Below are 26,978 nucleotides of genomic sequence, written 5' to 3' on the forward strand. Positions count from 1 at the left end.
GAATCTAATAAAATGCACAACCAAGCCTGAGGAGTCAAATTAAATGATCACACAACAGGGCAGGAATTCAGTATAGATCTTGAATCCTGCTTGTGAACTGATCAACACAAATATGTCCACTGACATCCTGTGCACACAATGGCAACCTCAACAGTTGCGATGGCCCTTAATGTACACTGTTATTAAAAGCCCACCATGGTAGCGGTTTCGCTATGTGTCCTGTACTGTCTAGCAGTTATGGCATTGGACCATTGGTGGTTGACTTGGTTTTGGGTATGCAGTCCAGTTATGGGTGATAGTGTTACTGAATCCAGTAGATGATTTCACAACCATTTTGTTCAGCTTGTGGTTACAGGACAGATGCCCAGAATGACCACTGTGGTCCTTACCTTCCTTCTGCAGGGTCCTTATTCTCTGTCCTCAATCTACCCGCTATCTTTTCTTCCTCGGCACTTTTGCTTCCCTTTTCTTACCTGATGACTTTCTAGGAGATGGGGCTATTCCCTCTTTATTCCCTCTTTATTGAAGTTGCATTAAACCAGGAGAATTGACAGACACGCGCCATCAGTTTCTGTGGGCCTCATTACACGGAAGGCGGTAATGGTTAACGGCCACCGTTAATGGTAACGGTGACCGTTAACCATTACCGCCTTACTACGAGGTCCCTTAGCGGGTTGGTGCTTTAACGCCTGCTTTTTTCAGGCGTTAAAAACCAACCCGCTAAGGGACCTTGGTGCTAATTACGGCACTGCAAAATTGCGGTGCCGTAATTAGCTCCTTCCCCATTCCCATTATGCCCTATGGGGCAAAAATGGGAATGGGGAAGGGCAATGGTGGAAGGGGGAATTACCGCCCCGCCAACCTTGGAATAGGGCGGTAATTCCCCTTTCCACCAAGGCGGTGCCGGTAATTTACCGGCATGGTCCAGGGTGCTAATAGCACCCTGGATTACCGCCTTCCGTGTAATGAGGCCCAGTGTCTCTTTCTATCGACCTTAAAGAGTGTTTTACTTTCTTCACCAATAACTATTGCTTTTTCTGGAATTACTGTAGTGTCAATTTTGCCAGTGATTTTGGGCGAAGTTCATATTTTGTTCTCTTGATGAAAGTATTTAAAGATATATCTTTTCTTCCAATTACTCCTCTAACAAAATTGCTGGTAAAAAATCCAGAAAAAGAAATGAAATGTGCATGCAGGATATTTTTAAACGCAAAATAATTTAAAGATCAGAATATGCACTTTTACCTTGCTTGACAAAAAATATCTAGCACAATTTAATTTGCAACTTTTTTTATCCTCCAAAATAGGTAAAAACATCTGTTCATTTACTGACTTTTATGCAGTACTTTTGGCGGGTTTCAACAAAATAGCAAGACCTACTTTTACAGATGTTACTTCCTGCAAATCTACTGGTTAAATGTTACCAGTTTCTCGTATTGGCATCATGTATTATGATTGGCTAAAGTGACTTTATCCAGTGTCATGACCCGCCTGCTCCCTCCCTGAATGAACATTCTCATCAGATCTTTACAGAGGTTACTGGATAGATAAAGAAAGGTTGCTCCTTGTGCCTAATTTAATGACAGATATTCGACCATCCAGAACTACCACCAAGGTAGTTCCCCGTGACCGATCTAGGGTGGGACACCACCATCCGCTAAAGCCTTCATGTGCCAGTTGACTTCAGAGAGGAATGCTTGGTGATTATGGTATTCCGATTGTCGATACGACCACCGTTGGTGATAATACCAATGCTGCTATGGTGTCCCTCTTGTACTCGGGTGGTGCTACTGCTGTCGCGGTACGACCAGTATTTCTGCAAAAAGTAGCAATTAGCTGGCTATCATTTGCTTGGGTGTTAATCAGACATGGGGCATCTTTATGAGATTGCCGGTAGTACCGGCAGCCTACAAGCAATCTCGGTTTACCGTTTCCGCTGCCTGGTATCCTGGTAATTCTGGTATATTACGGACGGCGGTGGAGCAGTAAGAAAACTGACGCACCGGCACCGTTGCTTCAGTGAATTTTATGCTGGTAGGAGCCTGAACTATTGGCAGGGCAAGCCTGCCGGTTGTTCACTGCCCCTACTGCCAGACTCTGAGTAACCCGGTCCAGAAAAAATTACGGAGCCGGTAGCACTGACCATTTTACCGGCAATATTTTTCGGTTTCGGGTTGCTCATAATGAGTACCATGGTATGATACCATCATAATGGCAGTCCAGTGACGACACTGAATGCCCTGACCTTGCATAACACAAAATATTCCATTTTCAATTAAATTAAACGCACTGAGCGCTCAAAGCGGCCCTTTAAAACAATAGCGCAAACACAAAGACAGAAAAGGCTAACCGTGCAAGAACCATACCACAAAAGACCACTGCGAAAGTGCCTCTACTGGTACCCTCTTCTTGGTCTATCGGAGCATTGTATTATGTTGTACCAAAGAGCGTGCCTGTGGACCCCTACTGACACAAGAGGCTTATTCTGTGTATGTTTTCATTTTCAGATGGATGTTGGAACAATTTACAACGAACCAAGTAAGTATGTATTTATGTTTATGATTTTTTTGTATAGTTTTTAATTTATGGGATGCAACCTACGACAGTAAGCGTACATTATAAGGTTCCATGTAATAATGTCGCCACAAAAATCTCGCCATGCAAAAATATCACCGAAAAATGGCCGTTTTTTGTGGCGACATTATTGCATGGAACATGGACATTTTCCCGGCGATATTATTTACGGCGACCATATATATGGCGATATTATTACCTGATACCCATTCTAAGTACTTGGGGGCATAGAGGTAGCAGAGACAGTTGTGTATGGCATTTGTGGAGCAGACTCTGTCCTTCACCTTCAGCCACATCAGCAGATAATTGAGGGTCTCGTGTCCTTAGCAGAGACTACTAAGCCAAGCCCTCAGCAGCTTTTCCTGAAGAGATGCTGGTTGCTGCCAGAACATTCTTGCAGTTCCTGTGGATTCCAAAGTGAAGAGGCAGCCGCAGAGAAGCTCCGGCTTCTTTGCAGTTATGACAGGAATTTGATATTATTACTGAACTAAAAGAGGTGGGGCCATGTGGCCATTACATTTCATCCTCGGAGATTACAGTGATAACATCAATTCAGTGTTCTATAAGAATGAAAGCAAATATGCAGAAAGCATGATGCTGTGTTTTTAGTGGCACTAAACCAGGGTTGTCCAACTATGGGCCTCGAGGGCCGGAATTCTGATGGGTTTTCAGGATATCCCTCATTAATATTCTAGAGGCAAAATGTGCATACATTTAGAGTCATTGGGCCTCATTACGACCCTGGCGGTAAGGGGTTAGCGCCAGCGTTAGCTGCGCCGACCCCTTACCGCCAATCACGAGTTCCCTTTCCGCCATGGCGGATTTTACACCTGCTTCTAGCGGGTGTAAAAAACCATGGCGGTAAGGGTACTTGATGTTAATTACGCCACCGTAATTTACGGTGGCGTAATTAACGCCTTCCCCACTCCCATTATGCCCTATGGGGCAAAAATGGGAATGGGGAAGGGTAAATGGGGATTGGGGACTTACCGCCCCGCCGACCTCGGAATGGGGCGGTAAGTCCGCCAACCACCATGGCGTAAACGTAGTTTACGCCATGGTGGTAAAGTCACGGCCCAGGCGGTAACTTACCGCCTGGGTCGTAATGAGGCCCATTGTAGGCAAATCCATCTCATGAATACTAATTAGGGGTATCCTGAAATCCCAGCATGCATCCGGCCCTTGAGGCCTGGGGTTGGACAACCCTGCACTGATGCAGCACGGCAACAAAAGGTAATATTTCATAATTCTGGTGCCAATTTTCACATGATACAATGCCCCCTCGCTTTGCGGTAGACAAGAGCCCAACTAATTGCAATTTGCAGAGCAGGCACAATTGGGATGGAATTCAGGTGCTGTGGCCGGAGGAGAATCCTATGTATTGTGTTTTTGGAGGATGTCTTTCCATTGGCAACTGAGCATGTGCACACCTTTCCACACCTTGAGATCTGGCTACAATTCTGCACGTGGAAAGGAAAAGACGCCTTATATATTCAGGCGTGCTTAGATCCACGTGGTGTGACTGATGCCACAGTCCTTTCATCCTCACGGGCAAAGCTTAAAGCTCTGTGAATCAGTGCACATGGTTGAATGGTGGAATGTTAGGAGAATTTAATGCGTAGGTAACGGTTGCGCAACATGAAATGAACACCAAGCCTTGTAAAGACCTGCAGTCATTTGTATAGTCCCAAAATGCTCTTTGATTTTATTCAAACAGCCAGGAACCACACTGGTGTTATTTCTCCCATTCCCTTTTCTCATAGGTGTATTTCGAAAGAGCACAACAGGAGATTACCAGACTGTCCATCTTGGAATAATTACCTTGACTCAGAAAATAATTCATATGGCTATTCTAGGTTTTGATATTGTGCTTTGCTAAGTAAGACACACCCTATATTTGTAGTATGACTACCATATATATTGGAAGTGATCATTGAGAAAAGAGCAATGTAAAATAATTTAAAAAACTGTTTATAATGTTAGTACAATTAACCAATGTTAGTACAATCTTTGCCACCTCGCCTTTGCAAGACATCTGTGGGTTTTCCCTGGGGTGGGGATCGCGATAATGAGAGAGAGAGAGAGAGAGAGAGAGAAAGAGAGAGAGAAAGAGATAAAGGGCCTCATTACGACCCAGGCTTTAAGGGTTAACGCCGTCGTTAACCCTTAACGCCTGATTCTGATTTTAACGGCTGCTTTTAGCAGCCGTTAAAATCCATGGCGCTAACCTGCCATGATGCTAATTACGCCACCGTAATTTACGGTGGCGTAATTAGCGCCTTCCCCACTCCCATTATGCCCTATGGGGCAAAAATGGGAATGGGGAAGGGAAAATGGGAAATGGGGATTTACCGCCCCACTCACCTTGGAATGGGGCGGTAAATCCGCCATCCACCATGGTGTAAACGTAGTTTACACCATGGTGGTAAAGTTGGCGCAATTAGCGCCTGGGTCGTAATGACCCCCAAAGAGTGAGAGAGAGAGAGAGAGAGAGAGTAAGAGAGAGAGTGAGGAAGAGAATGAGAGAGAGGTAGAGAGGGACAGAGAGAGAGAGAGAGAGAGAGGGAAAGAGAGAAGGATAGAGAGGGAGAGGGAGAGAGAGAAAGAGAGAGAGGTAGAGAGAGAAAAAGAGAGAGAAGGAGAGAGAAAGAGAGAGAGTGAGACAAAGAGAGAGAGGGAGAGAGAGGGGTAGAACGAGAAAAAGAGAGATGGAGAGAGAATGAGAGAGAGAGAGAGAGAGACAGAGAGACAGAGAGAAGGAGAGGGAGAGAGAGAAAGAGCTGGGGAGAGCACTACATCGGTGTATGATATGCCAGGCTTTCAACATTAAAGGTTTCGAATTATTGTTTAAATATGTGTATATCAACAGATTAAGGATTCAAATAAACATTCAGCAACAGACACGTTCTGACATTTTCAGAATCCTCCCACTACAGCAACTTAGCCACTAGTATGTTCTTACTTCCTGTATTCAGTGTCTGCACAGTAAATGCCCACCCCCGAGACCACCATAACGCCTACTCCTTCCACCCCAAGAGGCAGCTTCATGGCAGACTTCAAAACCATAAATTCCTGGCTGCCCAGTGACCAGGTCCCTTGTAAGCATATCATAGAACATTTGTCAAATAAGTCATTCTGATGCCGTTCATTGTAGTAGCCCCGCGTGTTCCAAGAGGCAAGAATGAAACGTTTGTCTCATTGTCTCGCTTGCCATGTCAATGCAACGCACTCAGCATGGGAGCCCAGATATCTGTGCTCCTGTTGGCTGGGCCCACCAAAGGATTCTCTACCACCTGCCAACTGCCAACCCCTGAATACAGTTTTATTAAAAGGGATTCTTTAGTATTAATTTTTTCACCCAATTAACAATACCCCAAATAGACATCTTTCGACCCCGCGATGCAAATACCTCCTATCCCATCGTAGAACGCCTCGTCAATAAACTTACATTCGATAGCAAATCTTCCTCGTGAACAGGCTTTAAAAAGTGTGTAATACCCTCCTTCCCCACCTCTGATGGAAGATGTTTAGTTATACATTCATCCTTCCTGGGAATAGATGGGGCGGCAAGAGTACCCTTAGTCTTCTCTTCCACCAGCAAACCCTCAGAGTTCCTAGGGGCAATATCTCCCCGAGACCTGGTCTGGTTATATCACCCTGGTCCTAACGGGATTTCAGGTTGCAGAGAAACTTCTGCGACCCTTTATTTTGGCCTTTTGACTCATTCTTTACATTTTTTGATTTCCTGCTTGTGAGCCGCACTTCTCGAAGGTCCCTGGTACCATAGCTTCTAATACACGAGTACCTATTCTTGGGACTGTAGCTGTTGGCGGCGCCGCTGCAAGATCTAACGGCAGTGGTTCCAACAATTCCACCCCTTCTTGTCCCACCAAATCCGAGCCAGAATCTTCCACCCCTCTATCCACCTCCTATGTCCTTTTCCTTAAGACTCTAACAGCTTTATATATTTATTTTATTTTATTGAGCATTTGTAAGGCACTTCTACATCAAGAAATTGTGTTTGAAAGCACCCTTTAACAGTAGATCCTTGTCAGAAGGGCTGGACCAAAAACACAATTCACGCCCGTATTGCTTTTTGCACCCATGCCAGAAGCTGCGCTAAACCCTTCCACGTAACTCTTTCAATGTAGCACTTACCTCGCAAATCTCGAAATTCATGGTATCGTAACCTCTATACATGGAATTCAAGATTCGTGAGAGAACTGGAAAGGAGAATGCGTCCACTATATGATCAGCTGAATTTTGAGATTACACGCTCTGTCCTCATTAAAACTGAGAGGCTCAGGAAGACCAGTCGGGAACAGGCCGCTTCCACTGTCCCATGAAATGTAGGACCACCTAATACATTTTGAGACCTAACAGAACCTACAAATAACACTGCAGAAGTTTCCCTATCACAAGACCCAAATGCCCTATGGAGAACCACTTCTACTTTAATATCCGACAAGGTTGGGGCAGCCGGTCTCAAGTCCAATGAAAGCCGAACCCGTTTAGCTAATTCATGAGAAAGGACTGGCAGCAATAATGATATGCCGGAAATCAAGTCCACATTTGGACAATCCTGTAAATCCTCCAAGCCAATATGATCTAGTGAAGAAGATTCCAAATGCACGTCATCTTCATCTCCAGGATCCACTGTGCTTCTGGGAACTGCCACCTGCTCCACATGACCCCTCTGAAACGACAGAATCCATCAGAGCACTTGTCTCATCCACCGAAATCTCGCAGACCCCTAATGTCCACACCACTTGGGCATCGGCGCAGCTTGTCATCCTCTCAGGTGAGGCTTACGCATACCTCATTAAACCTGGGCGTGCTCACATCAAAGTTAACCACAGGGGTCGTTGAACACGCCGGCATAGTAGACGCGACTACTGGTTTGCTTCTCAAGGCGTAAACCATTAGTTTGGTTTAGTTTATTCATTTGTATTGCGCACCAGACCCGGGGGTATGAGGGCGCAGGAGCAACCAGGTTATTCAACGCTTGGTTACAGGTTACTTATGCATTACAGTTGCAGTTATAATAACATTACATATTGCGTTTACACTGGGCCAAGGAGGCACAAGGTTTACAATTTTTTTTAGATAAGGCAGGAAGTGTACAAATTTACAAAAGAGCATATATACATGTTGTGCAGCGTGTGGTGGGCTGGATAGTATTAGTGGTCATTGGTTTTTATCCAGTGGATATAGTTGCGTCTGAAGTGTGTGTAAGTTTGTGGTGTCCTTAGGGAGGGTGGTAGGGAGTTCCAGTGTTGGGCTGCTTTCACCTGGAAGCTGTTGCCACCCATTTTGCTGCGCTTGAATCTGGGAACTGTGAGCAGGTTTGCATTGGAGGTTCTGGTAGGTCTATTGGAGGTGTATTTGTTTATTCTGTTGACTAGGTACTGGGGGGCCGCGTTGTTGAGGCATTTGTGTTAGTGAGGCTACTTTGATCAGGATTTTGTCTGTGGTCTTGAGCCAATTATGGGTTCTCCTAGTGTTGGAGATGTGTTCTCTCCTGGGGATGCTGAGCTCTGCTCTGAAAGCGTTGTTCTGTAGTGTCTGAATTTTGTTAGTAACTTGCTTGCTGGCTCCTACGTAGGGGGCATTACAGTAGTCCAGTTTTGATAATACCAGGGCTCTGGCTAGCGTAATGCAGCTCTGGGTGGATGAGAATGGTTTGGCTGCTCTCATCAGCTTACATGTGTAGGCCGTGGAGGAAGCCATAGAGCGAACCTGTTTATGGAAGGAGAGGGAGGACTCGATGTATATTCCTAAGGTTTTCACTTCTTTGGCTACCTTAATCAGGTTCCCGTCTATAATGAAGCTGGTGTAGTTGTGGTCCAGTTTGGATAGGTTTGTGGTGGAACCGAGGATGATGAGTTTGGTCTTGTCATCATTCAGGCATAGACTGTGGGAAGCCATCCATGCCTGGATGATGAGGTACACCTTGTTCACCAAACCAAATCATGGTTGTAATCTCCCGTCAACGGGATGAGGATCTGCGTATCATCAGCATAATTAGTGTAGGTGATACCCAGACCATCTAAATCGTCAAACAAGGGCTTCGTGAACACGTTGTTCAGTGAGGAGGAGACACATGAGCCCAGAGGGACTCTACATGTGATGGGGATAGGGTTGACGGCAGCAGAGGTGGAGAAGACCCGCATGGATCTATTGCTGAGGAATGACTCGATCCAGCCGGTGGCTTCTTGGGAGAAGTGGGCAGCTGAGTCTAAGTGATTGCATAAGATTTTGTGGTCAACTAGGTCGAATGCTGCGGAAAAGGTCCAGGAGAAGTAGTAGGGCCGTTTTCCCATTGTCTCTAAGGGTGTCAATTTGGGCTTTCAGGTCAATAAGGGCCGTTTCTGTCCCGTGTTGGGGTCTGAAGCCTGATTGCCGAATTCCTAGGAGATGGTTATTTTCAAGGTATTTTTGGATTTGTTGGTAGGCTGTCTTGTCTAATATCTTGAGCAGGAATGGGACGGTGGAAATAGGTCTGTAGTTAGTGGGAATGGAAGGGTCAAGGGAGGGCTTTTTGAGAAGGGGGAGGACCCAGGACTCTTTACTGGGGACGGTACCTGTGGAGAAGGAGGCATTGATGAGTCTGGTGATGAATAGCGAGAGGTCTCTTGCCGCATCTTTGATGATTTGTGGGGGGCAAAGGTCGCCCTGACCGTTAGAGGGTTTTAGGCTGAGAATGATTTTTTCCACTTCAGGAGTTTAGCGACAGGGGTTGGGTAGGGGGTGTTGGGCTGTATTAGAGGGATTAGTTGGTTTGGCTAGGGATTTTTTCTTATTTTTGATTTTAGTTTGAAGGCCTGTGACTTTATTGTTTAGGGCGTTTTGGACGCTAGTGCATCATTGTTTGTCCTTCACGCAGGTGTCTGGGGTGAGCACCGGTGTTTCCAGTTCTTTAATGATCGTAAACAGCTCTTTGGTGCTGGAATTGGATTGTGCAATTCTCTGGTTGTAGGACTCTTGTTTGGCAGCTATGATTTCTTTTTTGTAGTTGGACGTTATTTCATTAAGCACTGTCTTGTTATGGTCTGTGGGAGACTGTCTCCATGCTTGTTCCAATTTGCGTTTTTCTAATCTAAGAGCTTTAAGGTTGGGGGGGAGTTATTGGTGATGGCGGCCGTGCAGTTATAGTCTGCTACCCAGTCGAGGGTTCTCCCTTTGTTATGGGTGGGTCCAGATACTTTTTGGGAAAAGCCTAGTGGCAGGAGAACCATTGGTTGAGGTGTTTTTTCGGTTTACAGTTTCTTAGTTTCAGTGGAGCAATGGAGTCTAAGGCTGTGTGCATGGTTTTATTATAACTTTCTACGAGGTCAAAGGGGTTGGAGGTAGCAGGGAGTTGGTTAAGCGTTGGGAGGATGAGAGGGATCAATTTTTCCACTGTGATATTTTTCTTCCTTCTTGTGGGGATGGCTGTGGCTAGCACACTATTGGTGGTGGGGCACGCAGCTTCGAGTGTAAAGGAGAGGAGATGGTGATCAGACCAAGGTTGGGGGGAGTTATTGGTGATGGCGGCCGCGCTGTTATAGTCTGCTACCCAGTCGAGGGTTCTCCCTTTGTTATGGGTGGGGCCAGATACTTTTTGGGTAAAGCCTAGTTCAGATAGAGTATTGTTGATGAGGGTGACCTGGTGATCTTTGGGGTCTTTGAAGCCTAAGTTGAAGTCCCCTAGGAGGAGGCACTGGGAGGAGTTTTTTAGGTTGTTGGTGAGGATGGTGTTGAGGTCTTCCTCGAAGGAACCTAAGAGTCCAGGAGGTCTGTAGAGTAAGTGAATGGATATTGTTTGGGACTTGGCAGTGGGCAGTTTAACTGTGAGTGATTCACATGATGGGAGATGGGAGGAGGAGTCGAGTCTAATGTTGAGGTGAGTTTTGGCAATTACGGCCAGGCCCCCACCTTTGGATTCTGTTCTATCCGCTCGGAAGATGGTGTAGTCGTCAGGGATGGCTAATGAGAGAGTAGGACCTGCGGCTGCATGGAGCCAGGATTCAGTTATGGCTATAAAATCTAAGTCTTCTGCTAGTATGAGGTCTGCTATATCGGTAGAATGGGCTATTATGGAGCGAGTGTTAATGAGGGCACCTTTTATATGTGAGGCGGTAGTTTTAGTGGGGGTGCGGGTGGTTGTTGTGTTGTAGGGTTTGTGATTGGTCGTAGTATTAAGTGGGCTGGACTTGAGGTTTTTTGGCGTGAGGTTGGCACAGGTGTTAGTGGTAGTGGATCGGTTGGTCAGTTTGGACAGGATAGAGTCCCTGGCTAGGGGCTCGTATATTTTAGGTAGTCTGGACCTTAATCTGATATTTCTTTTGGAGAAGGTGCATGGTATAGAGAATTGGATTGGCATGGTTGTGTTGTATGACTCAGTGGGTGGGGGTGGAGAGGTGCCTGTGATGTTCGAGCTAAGGGTAGAGTTGGGGTGGCATGAGGAATTAATAAGATGGAGGATAGTTCTCAGCAGTATTGAGTATAAGCCTGGTAGGAACATTTTGTTGTAGTTGGATGAGGAGTCGGTGGGGTGTCAAGTGCGGAGGCCAATCTAGATGGAGGTAGGGTGTCTGGTGGTCAGCCGGGGAGCATGTCCTGTACTTGATATGTACTGTCTATGTCAGTGAGGCACGCGTGGGCTGAGGCAAAGGTCAAATAGTCTGAGTGCAGCTGTCACAAGGTGAGGTATGCATGGCTAGAGCTGTTATCAGAAGCAGGGCATACAGAATCAAGTTACAGGGCACGCATGGCCTAGATGTGGGTTATTGCAGGTGGGCTACACATGGGCTGTTGCTGGGCAAAATGCAGAGTACCTGCCTAGATTCGAAAATCACAAAATGAGGCAAAAATGCAATGTGCAGGCAGATAATAACATCTGAGGCAACCTGCCTAGATTCGAAAATCACAAAATGAGGCAAAAATGCAATGTGCAGGCAGATAATAACATCTGAGGCAACCTGCCTAGATTCGAAAATCATAAAGTGAGGCAAAAATGCAATGTGCAGGCAGATAGTAACAACTGAGGCAACCTGCCTAGATTCGAGTATCATAAAGTGAGGCAAAAAGCAATGTGCATGCAGCTAGTAACAACTGAGGCAACCTGCCTAGATTTGAAAATCACAAAATGAGGCAAAAATACAATGTGCAGGCAGATAGTAACAACTGAGGCAACCTGCCTAGATTTGAAAATCATAAAGTGAGGCAAAAATGCAATGTGCAGATAGATAGTAACAGCTGAGGCATCAATGGTCTCACAATGGGAAAGGCTTGTAGAGACAGGTAGGTATTGTGCAGACAGGTAGGTGTTGGGTGTACAAGCAGAGCAGGGTACAAGGGCTCAATAATGGAGGCATTCAGTGGCAGCGGAGGCGGAGGCTAGATGTAGCAAGCAGTTCAGAATAGGCAGACCGTGGTGGGTGTAGCTAGGTGCAACGAGCAACAATTGGTGGCATTCAAATATGCATATAACAGTACAGACAGGTGCATAGATTAGCATTAGGTCACAGTGTAGATCAAAGGGGTGTGCAGTCGTGAGCAGCGTGCGGCAGTCCTTGGCCAGTTCAGAGTACAAATGTCATGGGTTAGGCACCTGCAGTGAGCAGAGTGGCCATACCTGCAGGGGTGATGTATATGGATGGTGGCAGGTGCCAACTTATGGATCATAAGGTGAGCATAGAGGGTTGGAGGTTGGCTTATCCGTCAGGAGCTGGTTGGCGGTGGTGAGCGAACCTTGGACAGCCAGTGGCTCTCTCATGCTGGAGCTCGCCTGTGTGGGCCAGGGGGCTGGCAGACGGCAAGACCGGCAAGTAACAGGCAAGGAACAGGAGTTGGCCTTGCTTCCGTGGGCCTTGAGGGGAGTGGGCCGGCTACGCCTGCCGGCGCTCAATCAGGGGTTATGATGCACAAACAGCCAATCAGATGGGGCAGAGGCTGTTAGGGGGCCTGGTTAGGCTCTTGGACCAAACGAAAAAAGTGTGCGGCGATCTTGGAAAGTGTAGGTACCTCGTGTACCTGGATGGAAAGTGGGTGCAAAAGCATCAAAAGCAGCTGAAATAGGCACTTCAGCCTATTTTCTCTTCATACCTTGGCGATAACTTCAATTGTGGGGGCTCCGGTGCACGTCGTGTCAATTTCGCGGCTGTGGGTGTTGCGGGCGTATCGAGTGCCCGAAATTAGGATCGGATCACCTGTGCTTGGTGATGGGTGCCCGCTGCTCCTGCAGGGGCCAGTTCTGGAAGGGGAGCTCCTCCATTAAAGAAAGCTATTTGCAAAATCACAGAGAACTAGAGTGAGAGGCAAAAGCTTAGCCCTTTCCAGTGCCGCAACTGCCACAACTGCAGGTACGCGATACTTAGCGGGTGCTTCGCGCCTCGATGCAGTTGAAGAAGGGACCTCCCTCCCATCTTCTGGGCCGTATCGCTGGGGATGGACATAATAAAGGACTTCCAGTAGTCCTAGTCAAAACAGCTTACCCTTGGAGACCTGTACCAGCAGCACTGTATGCGGCGCCTTCTGACACTCCTACTCGGGTCGCAGTAGCGGTGGCAGTCCCAACCAAAGCAACACTGATCCAATTAATTTAAGCACCACAGCAGTTTTGCCACAACTGCACATACGCAGCAGTGGAAATGTGACACGACCACCACATCTTCATCCACCACCCTCTATGTGCATCTTAACCAGGCCAGTATAACACAGGTGCTGTAACCACTGTAATCGCTGCAGAGGTGGTAGTCACTCGACCCATAAGAGCGAGAAAGGCCTAGTTTGTGTACATAGATTCCATCCCGTGAGCGCTGAATTGAGTGTTTTTCTACAGGCTGTAAAAGCTTCTTTTTAATTGGAGATTGTGGGCATCATCACGAATTGGGCGGCATCCCGACTGGGATACTGCCCAACTGTATTTGCGTTACCAGCCACCTGTCCGGTGCTATTAGTGCCAGATCAAGGTTTGGGCAGTAATGGGTATTCCCTATTCTCCATTGGGTCCACTTGACCCAATGGGAATTTTCAGTGCAATTACCGCCGGCAGTAAAACTGCACGGTAATTGCACCAAAAATCTCCATTGTTTTGGCATGTTTACCCCCAGGTAAGAGCTGGGAGTAAATGCTGCCAACTCATGTTTGGGCAGACCCTTAAATGCACCGGTAATAGTGTTACCACCACATTTAAGAGCTACCGCCCAACTCGTGATGAGGCTCTTACTGTTCCCCTCTCTACTGCTCCCCCCTCCCAAAGAAGCCAAGTAGCAAGTAGTAGTGTGGAAAGGGTGCAATTCCTTGACCAGTGGGGCTTGAGCCCCACTGGTCTTTTCATAGGTCTTAATAGACAGGTGGAAATTAACAGGGGTTAAGATGTGTCCTATCAAGGTGACAAAAAAACACTCAACCAGCGCTTGTGATCCTGGGCAAGCAAATAATTCACATTATGAACTTATGTGTTCTGTATGAATGCATTAATTTGTACTGCAAAAACAGCATTATTTAGAAATTTAGTAAGCTGCTTTGTCTGGATTTAAACTTAACCTATTTTCAAAGAATTGTCATCCATAACCTAACAATATCAACTTCTCGATTTTAAACGTTTAGTTAATAAAACAAAACGGAAAAACCGACCGTTGCATCTCAGCTCCGCTAATCATTTTGTGAGACTGACTCCCACGTGGCCTCTGTCCTGCTGGATATTTGTAAAAAGTGAGACCTGCTCAGCTGTCATGATCAGCTGTGGGAAGGGATAGTTCTTCCACTGAGAAAAAGTGCTTGGACGCATAATGACCCCTATGCCATAATCTATGCAAAAGAGAAATTGCTGGTATAAAAGTAAACGTAAATGGTCACGCATCACTGTATGACGTGCATGGTACACCTGCGCCATCTAGCGTCCACAAGAAAGATGAGCAGTAATAGCGGCAGGGTGAATCCGCAAGCTTTATTTCTATGACCTAAGCAGCAGTTAAAAGCTCTGCCTGCAATGCTAAATTATTGCCCTTGATTGTCCCTCGAGTTTTCCTCAAGTCCACTGTGAGGTAACACTTTATAAAAAGATTCCAATGGTTTTCAGATCTCCCAACTCTTAGTATCAGTCTGTACTACTCAAGGATCGTTGGTAGAGTGGCAGAGCAGTCTGGCTAATCATAAGGAGGAAGATGACACTAATGACAGTTCTACCGTATTATCGATATTACCGCGCACTCGCATAAGACAGAAGAAATACGGTAATTACTTTTAGCTAGCAAAACCACATAAGATGACGTGTTTTGGGAAGGAAAACCGTTAATCGAACAGTAGCAGTGCTTAAGGTTCTAGAGGCAGTTTCTTCACACACAATGGCCTTTAAAGTCTAATTTGCATCCCTAGTTAAAAGGCAGTTCAGAAAGGCTCGAAGTCTTGTGACGCAGCAGAATAGTCAAAGTTCCTGTGGATACTTTTTAGTCTCTAGTCTTAAATATGCTGGAAGATTAACACAATGGTAAAGGACTCGCAAAATGGACATAAGCAGCAGCTTGGGTCAGAGGTAAGAAAGGGACACCCTGGACATCTCTATGTGCACTCCAATGCTCTGTACTGAATTTTCAGATTAAGGTAAGTAATACCCTTTTCCCCACAGTTCCTTAGGTTTGAAGAAATGTTTGTGGCTGGATTCTCCTTAATGTGGCAGGGCTGGACCCGACCTCCGGATTCCTTGGTCTTGAGACGAAAGGCAGGACAATGGACGAAATCTCTCAGCAGCAGTCTCGAGGGAGGACCTCTGGAACAGATTTCTTCAGCTCTTCTGGTCATTCTGTGGTTTTTATTCCTTTTCTGCAGCACCAACAAAGGACACGATTCATCCTGTCAATCTTTTTCGATTGCTGGAGTCCAGCACTCTGGGCAAGGGACCTGGATGCGTCAGATTGTATCTCCGGAGGTTCACCCGGAACTCAGCAAAGACATAGACGGATTTGGTTTTCTAAGATGATGCACTTTAGTTGGGTTGGAGGTCTCCTGGTATTCACTGTCCACAGCTCTGGAGAGGCACAGCGGCTTGGGAGATGGCTCAGATTAGATTTTGTCTTGGGACTGGTTGTTCCCAACAGTCAAAAGAAAGGAGTCATCCTCTTCGAAGTTCCTCTGTCGCACAGAAAACATAGTCAGGTTAATAGTGGTCACTTCACGGAGTTGCAAAGGGTCTGTGGGCATCTCTGGTCACCTTCTTCTTTGGTTACTTCAGTTTCCAGTGGTTGACTTGCCTTTCACCTCAGGAACCTCACCTTATATTCAGTTTCAGCACACACTGCTCGGCAATCTCTCAGGGCAGTTTACAGAAAGGGGCGGGTGGCTGTCCAATCAGGACAGCCAGACCCCCTGTGGGAGCTGGCTCCATTCCGGGTCTCAGGAAGACAAAGAGCAGTGGAGTAAAGAACCCCCATGTTCTGCTGGCCCAGACACACTGGATCGTATGCAGGGACGCTCAAGGTGTTCCCGCCAAAGGCAAAACACACAATCAGACATCCCCCTCTCCAAATGATAGTAGAAGGGCTAACAAAGAACATTGATGCTAGAAATGGTGAAAAAAAGAAAGAAGCCATCACGTTAGTACTTAAGTGACCCTATTGTGCATAACATAGACTGTGAACACAGTCACCAGTAAACAATAGAACAATAGTTGGTAGAACACATCCACTGCCACCAGCCTTAACTAGGCGGTTGTCTATGTGACTAAAAAGTCACAGGAGCAATGAGAAGGGGGATACTTGGCACTCCACATAAGGTGGTGTGTGCCAATCAGAATACAATGTGTAACAAGGTTTCTCTACCCTTAAGAACAAAGGATAAGAATCTCAATGGAGAACCCACAGGGTTCCCAGCAATACTGCCCATAAGGAAATGTGTGCTGCAACAGTAAAATACAGATGCCTTACAGATATATGGAGGAATGCAGCCTCCATAGGACAGGTAAAACACAGAGAACAGAGTCCCACAAGACAGAGTCTATAAGAATAAATGAGTGGAAGAAGGCTCCACTCATTCAGGATTTAAAGAAACATGCCCAGACGTCCAGCAGAAAGAACCGGGGGTCTCACTAGGAGACGGGATTAAGCAGAACAATGATAAATCTCCCTAACAAGGGGAACCTCTAAAATCACATACCTGGTATAGTTCTTGGGGAACTCATAGATCCTAACCTAGAGATGTGACTGCAAACGACTTGGTCATTGAAACCTGTATTTCATTGATCAGAAACACTATTAGAATTGCTCATTTCCTTTAAAAAAATTACCCAACAGTTGCCACCGTCAACCACATCACCAGGGTCACATTTATCCGCTAGCGGTCTTAGACAAACGAACCCGCCTCCTTCGTTGTGGCCGGTACACTGCATTTGTTGAATCAGCCGTTATGTCGCGTTTTTTTCGCTCCATTTTTAGGGTGTTGGGGTAAGGGATTTATAGGTTAGTGGGGCATGGGGAATGGGTGGGAGGATGTGGTTCGGGGGATTATTGGGTGCAGGCTAGGTCTGAATTCACTTTTATTCAGACTATATGTTATAGGTTTCAGTGGAACCAGCAGAAGTTAATGCCGGGCCCCATTCAAAATGTTGCTTGGGTGCCGCAGCGCCTACAGCTAGACAACAGGCGTGTGTTTTGCATTTGTATTTCTGTTTATTTATAGAGTGCTTTTGAGAAAATAAAAAAGAATATTGCTGCAGGGGCAGAATCAGGATGTGGAAATGGGTGCAAGAGAGATTTAGGGTATGAGTACGGTTGCACAACTTCTAGGGCTTCTAAATGCCAAAAATGCCTTAGTACCTCGTGCAGAAACTCAGCATCACCAGAGGCCTAGGATCTACCAGAAGTAAGGACATGTGCAGACTTGAACTTCGCCAGCGCAGGAATTATTATTATTATTGTTATGATATTTATTGAGAGTGGACCTAGCTTTGCGAAGCAACGGAGCGCTTTATAGAGGTATACAACAACACTGATGCATAACGGGGAGCTTTACAGAGGTAACTACAGAACAGAGCTACAGCAGGGGGTAGGATACAGAGGGGCACAGAGGAGGAGTACAGCTGTACCGGGTGACGGGGTGGAGATGGATGGGCAGCGTCTAGTGAGTCGGGTGGCGCAAGGAGCAGGAATGAAAGAACCAGAAGACAGGCCTTCTCTGTCCATGCCCCCAGACTCTGGAACCTCCTCCAAGTCAACACCAGACTCACCACCTCGCTTTTACATTTCAGGAAGGAGCTCAAGTCCTTCCTCTTTCAGGAAGGGCTGCTCTTGTACACCCAGGTCCACACACCCTCCACTCCCCACCATACCCGAGGTTGGGTGGTCTACCTCCTCCCCCATTTTCTCCCCTGTTTGGTTATAAATCTCTTGCTCCCAAAATACCTGCTTCCCCCCTCTCCCAGGGTTTGCTTCCTGCTACCTTGTATCTCTGCTTTCCTCACCATGCACTTACCCCTATGTCTGAGAAAAGCTCCATTGCTTCCCAAAGCAAGGTCCATGCTCAATACATACCATACTAATAATCAAAGTAATAGAAATAATACAAATAATGATAACACTAATAATAATTGGCTGGAAAAACGACCCCTCAGTTTATTTTATTTATTTGTTTGTAAGGCGCTGAAAGCCCACAAGCATCAGAGCCCCACATAGAGACATTAACTTACACATAACATTTGACCCCGTAATCGACAGAAAACGAGACACTTGGGATGCCAGGACACAGAGAAGGACAAGTGCTACTCAGGGATGTCTAGTTCATTTGAATAGGAAGGTTTTTAATTGCTTTTGGAATCTGAAAAGGTTTGATTCGGATCTCAAGCTCAATGGCAGTTTATTCCATTGCTGAGCTGCTCGATTGGGCAAGGCTTTACCTAACCCATTTGTTTTCCTATGAAGGTTTGTTGTAACAAGTCCTTGCGTCTCGGATCTAAGGGTACGGGTTGGGTTGTAGCCCACGATCTTGGACTTCAGGTACGCCGGGGCTTTACCGTATAGGCACTTGTGCGTGATTGTCAAAGATTTAAAGATTACACAGTCTTTGACCCTAAGCCAGTTCAATTCCTTTCGTGACTCACTGATATTCTCACTTTTTGCTTTACGCTTAATTATCTGGACAGCATGGTTCTGAATATGCTGGAGTTTTTTCAGGCATTGTTTACTGGCCCCCAGTAGTAGGGCATTACTATAGTCCAATCTAGATAAAATGGTCGCTCTGGCAATTGTAGAAGAGTTATGTTCACTTAGAACAGGTCTGATGGCTTCTAGCACTCTTAAGTAGTATGAGCAATTTTTGTTGACGTAGGAGGTTTGAGCGTCTGAGCACAGGGAGGCTTTTAGTGTCATGCCCAGATTTTTTACGCTAGTCATTACTTGGATGTGGGACTCTTTGATCATGAAGGCATCATAGCTGGATGATAGTTTAGCCCTGGCTTGTTTGGACCCGAAAACCATCAGCTCGTTTTTTTTTTCGTTCAAACACATCCAGCCATGATCCATCCATTGTTCAATGATGTTGTATAGTTCATTGATAATTTTGTTGTCTTTTACGTGGTCTCCGCTCAGTTCCACTACCAGCTGAGTGTCATCAGCATAGTTTGAGAAAAAGGCATTGATGTTATCTAAAACCTCACACAAGAGGCGTATATATAGGTTGAAAAGAAGTGGCGAGAGACTGGCTCCCTGGGGTACACCACAAAAGATGTTAGATTCGCTAGAAAATGTGGCGCCCCAGTGAACTCTGGCAATTCGGTCTGCTCAGAAAGACGATAGCCAGCCTATGGCTTCACTAGAGCAGTTGGCGATTTTCTCCAGAGCTTCTTGTAGTAGTTGGTGATCTAGTAAATCAAACGCAGCACTAAGGTCTAGAATAATCGTCAGACCAGTGTTGCCCCTGTCAATGATACTTAGCATTTTTGTCTGTAGGTCCAGCATCGCAGTTTCGGTGCTGTGTGCAGCACGAAGCCCGATTGTTGGTGATGTAGTATTTCATTAGTCTCTACATAAACTTGCAATTGAGCAGTTGCAACTTTATCTATGGGCCTCATTACACGGATGGCGGTAAGGATTTACCGGTACCGGTAAAATACTGGTACCGGTAAATCCTTACCGCCTTACTACGAGGTCCCTTTGCGGGTTGGGGGATTTAACGCCTGCTTTTTGCAGGTGTTAAAAACCAACCCGCAAAGGGACCCAGGGAGCTAATTACGGTACCGCAGTTTGCGGTACCGTAATTAGCGCCTTCCCCATTCCCAGTGAGCCCTATGGGCCAAAAATGGGAATGGGGAAGGGCAATAGTGGAAGGGGGAATTACCGCCCCACCAACCTTGGAATGGGGCGGTAATTCCCCTTTCCGCCAAGGCGGTGCCGGTATTTTACCGGCATGAACCATTGGTTCTCCGCCATCCGTGTAATGAGGCCCTATGACTTTAAGAATGAAATTGCAGTTAGTTATGGGTCTTAAGTTTCCTGGTTCTCGTTGTGAGGAACATGGGCTGGGGCATAGGCGTTGTTGTGTACCTGAAACAGTGGCACTGCCTTGTTTTGCTAACTGATTCCCCCCACATCAGCATTGCTGGCTGCAGCATTGTTTCTATGTTCATTCATCGCTAGTCTTCTTTTCGATGGGGTTTTTCTGATGATTATTTTCTTGAAAAAACTAATTGAACAATGTTTTCAACTCTGACGCCCCTATTTAGTTTAGACTATTTGCCACCCTCCAACCCTTAATATACCCTTCCCCCCTATGTGTTTTTTCAAAAGACATAGGGCCTCATCACGACTTGGGCGGTAACGGTAACGCTATTAGCGCGGGCGGTATTAGCCCTACCGCCGAACTCCCCGGTGCTAATAGCGCCAGATCACGATTTCGGCAGTAATGTAAGTCCCCATTCCCCACTGAGCACATTCGGGAATGCCCCATTCCCCATTGGGCTCAATGGGGAATCTTCGCGCTAATACAGCCGGCGGATTTCCCGCCGGCGGTAATAGCGTGAATTTTCGGCAGATTTCCTCCCAGCTCAGAGCTGGGGCGAAATCCGCCGAAGCCCTGATTCGGCAGACCGTTAAATCCGGCGGTAATAGCGCTACCGCCGGATTTAAGGGTTACCGCCAAAGTCGTGATGAGGCCCATAGTCATAAAAAACCATTGAAAAAAGTACTGGCGATGAATTACCGTTATACTGCATCATTAATTCAGACAGAGTTTCTGGTTGAGGTTGTGCACAACGTGATGATGATCACTTTCACATTTACTCTCTGCAGTCGTGTGAAAATCATTAAAATGCAAAATGTGTGGTGGCAGACTTATGTCTTCTAAAAAAGGTCTTTGCCTGTTACAACAATGCTGTTTATAGGAGAAAAGTCGAAACATGTTTTTTAAAAGAATTAAAAATGTTTATCATTACTATAAAAGGGAAATACATCTTAAAATATATGGTGCATAAAGATATTGGCTCATTTTTTTAATGTTCTGTTACATGCCCATATGCAAGTGTGGTTCTATGTTCTTAGATCACCGGGGTTTCCCCACAACCCCTACTACTTATATCACTTTACGTCCGACCACCCATATTTATTTATGAGTTTCAGCCAAAAATGTTCAGCAGAAAACTCTGCAAAGAAAAGCCTGGTGATTTAACAGCGTTGTACCCCATGTGCAATAATTGCATATGGCCTAGGAAGGATCACCAATTAAGTTGCTTCAGCATGGTGCTGCCATGCAGCATGCATGGAAATCTACAGCACTGTAACATTGCTATTATGCCATGCAATGAAACCGACATGAATATCAGGCTAGGGTAGAAGCCTGATACTGATCCTTATTTGGGGAGCCACATCCTTGCCCACTGAAACTTTTACATCTGTATCCATAGAAACACACATTCAGATGCCCTTTGACCTTCTCTCTATGAGCATTCGCAAGTCAGTGGGTGTTGAAAACACACACCAAATCGACTAAAGAGATGGATTTTAAAATGTGGGAAAAAGGTTTAGCATCACCCTGTGGTTTAAAATGGAAATACAGCTTTATGAACGAGTGCTGTTCCACTTGTATTTCTATCCCTAGATTTCTTAATTTTGTTAGCTTTTTGCTTTACCTTTAATGCACATCGTTGTGAGATAGGCTTCCTGCGATGACTTGGGCATTGAGAGCCTATCATGCATCAGTGTCAGGAGCGCCTCCACTTGTCAATGTTGTCAACTCCCCCTCCCCCGTAGATAACGGATGTCATTTCACATTGCTTACCTTCATGCAAGAAAATCTGCCCACCTTCTTGTTCCTTAACAGTTTAATGCACAGAAATCTCAACACTGACCCTCCTGTGCATTATTAAAAATGGCGCAGTAGCAATAGAAAAATCAAGAACGTGGATTTTTGGACATTTTTATTTTGTAATTTTTTATGTTTATTAAATTTTGCACCGCTCTGTGAATCAGGGTGTTTGTTGGCAGTGCAAAGTCACTTTGCACCATGCTAAAAGTTCCATGAATCAGACCCTATGTATAATTTTGTAATTACATGAAAAACATTTTTTTTTGCAAATACCTTTCTGAAAATCTGCATCCGTTACTGGGGATTCCAAGAATTACTGCATGCAGAAACAATAATTTCTTAATGCAGTAATTGTGGAAACTATCTGCAAAATAAGGCACTGCAGAGCCTCTGGTTCTTCTCTACCACTCACACCCCTCTTGAGACAAACAGGCACATGTTTAGTAGAATGTTTAGTAGAATCTGTCTGATTTTATCATTCATGGAATTTCTTGCATGGTGCAAAGTGACTTTGCACTGTTGCAAAATGACTATGCACTGCCAACAAACACTGTCATTCATGGAGCAGTGCAAAGTGTATTTTTGCAGTGCAAAGTCATTTTGCACTGTAGTTTGTTGGCAGTCACTTTGCACCGTGAAAAAATCCCTGAATCAGGCCCAATATATATCTGTAATGTTTATATGTATCCTGTCTTAGTTTAATTAAAGGCTTCATTATCCCTACAGAATGATATGCAAATCTTTGTGTTCTTTCAAAACGCCTTTTATAAAGCGATGCATTGTGTTGTTTCGCACACAGGACATGCCTTCCTCAGGAAGTGGCTGCTTCTCTCAGACCCTGAAGATTTTGCTGCTGGGGCCAAAGGCTACTTGAAAGTTAGCATGTTTGTGCTGGGGCCTGGCGACGAAGCTCCAGTGAGTAGACCTGTGTGACATTTCTTTACATGTGTTGGTTTCGTAAGCACATGCCTGAGAAATGCTGCATGTTAGGTACATGCAGAATGGTACATAAGAACTTGCGTGCATAGCGGTAATGTAAACAACTATTGATGGGATGTCCAGAGGGATATGGAGTAAGTCCAACTCTGCCTTCACGAATGATTGGCTTTTTTATAAATACATTACAACGTGGCAGTCCGGGTTTGACTTTGAGAAACTGGTTTTTCAGAGTTTTCAGAGGCCAGAGAATGGGTAAATAAGTAACTACGACCTTAGCCAATGGTCAGCTCAGCTAAGAGACCAGCCATGATTTTTATGGCCTGGTAGTATCGGAAAAAAAAGATGTAATCTCTTTTTAGAGTATGGGGGCTTGACAGAGGGTTTCAGCTATTTGTTTACACCAGCAATAAACATGGGGTGAAGCGATGCTCGAAGCCAAAGTGACTGAAACTCCTTGTGATTCGATTGTTTACTCAGGATGAGACCAGGGGCCATGCGTGTTGAAATAGTAGTTATTTAGATTAGAATGTTCTGCAATGCCAGTAAAGTTGGGGTGTTATCGCCAATTCAAAGGGAACCTGTTTATTCTGCTTTCCTCGTGTCTTTTGAAGTATCCATGGAAACCATGGGGAATTAAATTTAAGCTTAAGAGGTTTCAGGCATGTTGTGACCTGTAACTAATTATGTTTGTTTATGAATGTGTAACCATGTGCTGATGTCACGACCTACCACGGACAAATCCCAAAGAGGGGTGTGCTATGAATATGATCTGAAGATGGTGGTTAAGATAACAATGACCAATGGAAATGGAAGAACTGGAGAAAGATGGGATTTCTCTGTATAGGTTTTGACCAATTATGTATGGGGTGGATTTCAATAAAATGCATGGGAGTGTTTTAAGTGTTGCAAAAATGTATATAATGTGTCAATGTATGTGGTACAGTGAGACTTGGGTTAGTTTGACCAAAAAGGGTCATATAGCTCATCACTGGCCGATTGTATAATAAACTTGTTTTACGTACAAACGTGCACTCGCTTCTTAAGTGTTGTGCCAGCTTGGTTAAAGTGATTAGGGGACCATCTGAACAGGAGTGGATTTTGTCTTGCCAGGTGGGTAGTATATTTTGTCTCCTCAGGTAGGGAGTGAATTATGTCTCCACAGGTAGGGAGTGGATTATGTCTCCTCAGGTAGGGAACATATTATGTCTCCTCAGGTAGGGAGTGTATTATGTTTCCTTAGGTAGGAGTGCATTATTTCTCCTCAGATAGGGAGTGGATTATGTCTTCTCAGTCAGGGAGTGTATTCTGTCTCCTCAGGTAGACAGTGGATTATGTCTCTTCAGGTAGGGAGTGGATTATGTCTGCTTAGGTATGGAGCGGATTATGTTTCCTCAAGTAGGCAGTGAATTCTGTCTCCTCAGGCAGGGAGTAGATCATATCTCCTGAGGTAAGAATTGATTTTGTCTCTTCAGATCAGGAATGGCTGATGTCTCCACAGGTAGGGAGTGGATTATGTCTGCTAAGGTAGGGAGTGGATTATGTCTCCTCAGGGTAACTGTAGTGAGGGGAGGATGGTCCAATTATGTTACACAGGGATGGCAGGAACCAGAATCTGGAAGTGGCTCAAAAAAGGATTTTGAATCAGTGAACCTGCATTTGAAGCTGAGGTGTGTTTTACCTGCAGGAATGTTAATTCTGTGGATGAATTGGGAAGCTAGAGGCAGACCATTTTATAGGAGGCCTGTTGTGCTGTGAGCATCTGACAACCCTGAAGTCTGAAGGAGTGGTGGAAGAAAGGCAAATTCTGAACAGAGTTCTGTTGGCTGGTGGATGTTCCTCCAGCCGGAAAAGGTGTTGTGTGGGAGGCTGATAAATAGAGTGGTAACTTGCTTAGGAATTCTGTGTTCACCAGGAGGTTTAGCAGATTGAAATCAACGGTGTGTATAAAACTAAGGATGCTGACTAGTTGGACTGAGAGTATGAATATGGATAGAGGCGTTCAATCCTTGAAGGATGATCGGAGGGTATAGGCAGAAGCAAAGATAGGGCATAAGGGATGCCATTGGAAACTGTGGAGGGATCTGTTGTTAGTTTTTTTTATACTATGATAGTTGCGACCATAGTAGTATAAACAGTGCCAATGCATGACACGAAGGTGTGTATTATGCCCCAGACAGAATTACCCAGACATTAACCTTCAGAGAGAAGGACAAGGGTATATAAGCAGAGGAAGGGTGATGTGAGAAAAGTTTAAATAACTAGCTTTGGACTATTAATGGGGTGTGTGTGAGGGGCAGCTCTTCCATTGGGTGGGCTTAGTTTCAGTATCACCTGAGTTTCTGAATAAGAGTCCTGCAGCCATTCCCCAGAGAAGCTGTGAAGATGTCAGAAGATCCATGGACCTGTCCTAAGAAGGCCTGGTGAGCAACTTTCCCCAGTCCCGCTGCAGTCCCGGAGTAGCCCTGTCTGGCTGGTGAAGTCCTTCGGTGGAGCATTGACCCTCGGAGTGCTGGGACCAACCATTCCCAACATCTGCTCGGTGCCGTGCCATCTGGAGTCTTCAGAGGTGTCCCTGGAACCATTCTGTACTGACCAACTCCAGTTTGCGCTACCGCATTAGAGGCATTGTGGTTTTTGCATTTTGGCTTGGCACATTGGGGACCTGAGTCTGTTCTAAAACAGTCCTTCCTGCGAAATCTCGGCGTTCTGGCATAAACGGGACCCGAGATAGGATGCCAACTCTGACCGTGACATCTGTGTCCCCTTCTGTCGCCATGCAACCGCAACTGTCCCTTTGTACTCCCTAATTGCTCACTGTGTGGACTCATTGTGGACCCTTTTCCATGTTCACCCCTCCTGAGACTTAGCCTTGACCACTCTCCATGCTACCTTGATTGGTTTAGCTACAGCTCCCAGAGTTGTTCTGTTCACTAACTAGGTTGGTCTCCTACACATCTGCCCACCAGGCAAGAGTGTAGAAATCCAATCTAACTGTCTGTATGGCTGGGTGTAGGTTAAGCAACTGTAGTCATTTCTTGTGAATATTTTCAAAGTTCCACATTTGTGGCTGTGCAGTCCTTTTCAAGTGACACCCCCACAAAGTCACTGACTCACTGACCTCCATCAAAGAGCTCCAGAAACCCACAAGAGGAGAAACAATGGTACCTGGTATTGACGATTCTACCAGGCCAGAAAAATTGCACAACACACCCCTACACCAATGGAAAGTGGATTGCCGGTAACCACAAGGATGCATGGAGGAAGTTGAGATGAGCTTCACTTTACAAGGTCTCAAGGAACTTCCCACCTCTAAATTAAATGAGCAATCTTTCCCACCCACTAATTAACTCATCCTCACACTCACCCCACCTTACCATCTTACCCTCCATACATCTGTATTCTAAGTCGCACCCAGCCACTCATCTAGTGCCCCACAACACACTCTTGATTCTCTCATGCAGAGGGATCACAGAAGGCCAAATACTAGAGATATTGTTACAAGGGTCTTTAGTGATACAACACAAAACTTGCCTGCTTTCTTGGCAGCAATTGCAAAAGGTCACTCGCAGTACCTAATTTTATGTGCCCCACACTTCTCCCTCTTGCCAGGAAGAAGGTCCACTTCTCCTCTGAATTAACAGCCCTGCCTCTTGACCTGGTCAGAACCTATTTTTCTTGTCCTGGTCATCAGTTCAACGCCATTGCTACAGTTGGCACTCTGGAGCTTCATGGTTCTGTAACATATATCTTTGGTTGGTCATTCGGAGGGCACCCATGCCTCAGACCCCAGATGTTTCCCTATGATTCTATCTCTGGGGCGACTGACTCTGTGGGGTGTTTTATCTCTGGCTTGTCGCCTTCCTTGCCCTCTGTTACAATTCTCTTTCCCCTATACTCCTCTCTTTCCTCCAGATTTCTCTTGGACTCCACTCTCCCCTCTTTTCTTCTTTCCACTTCCACTTCATGGTTCTGTTCAATCTTGGCCAACTAAATGTCTTTCTTAGGTGCCTCTTCAATTTTACTAGATAGATTCATCATCTATCTCCCCTCTCCACTTCTATGTTGACGCTCTTACTCTTTCCCTTGTTTCCTTCTCTGTTTTCATTGATCTCATCATCTCCCTCTTCTTCACGGCCCTCTCTAAGTCTTCCTTCTTCTGCTCCTCAAGGCCTCTCTTTCTGTCCTCCATCTTT

The 26,978-nt window shown here is 45.6% G+C and overlaps 1 protein-coding gene across 9 annotated transcripts in view; it reads left to right on the forward strand.

The window, feature by feature from the left end:
• DYSF (dysferlin) overlaps nt 1-26,978 on the forward strand; it is a 1,254,081-nt gene that overhangs the window by 439,826 nt on the left and 787,277 nt on the right. For all 9 annotated transcript variants that reach the window (XM_069632290.1, XM_069632293.1, XM_069632296.1 and 6 more), the window contains exons 10-11: nt 2,508-2,538; nt 22,646-22,761. In XM_069632290.1, coding sequence (XP_069488391.1) covers nt 2,508-2,538; nt 22,646-22,761 — 147 coding nt within the window. The remainder of the gene's footprint in view (nt 1-2,507; nt 2,539-22,645; nt 22,762-26,978) is intronic.

This window comes from Ambystoma mexicanum, chromosome 6q, assembly GCF_040938575.1.
Source record: "Ambystoma mexicanum isolate Mex_15411 chromosome 6q, UKY_AmexF1_1, whole genome shotgun sequence".
NCBI classification, from domain to species: Eukaryota; Metazoa; Chordata; class Amphibia; order Caudata; family Ambystomatidae; genus Ambystoma; species Ambystoma mexicanum.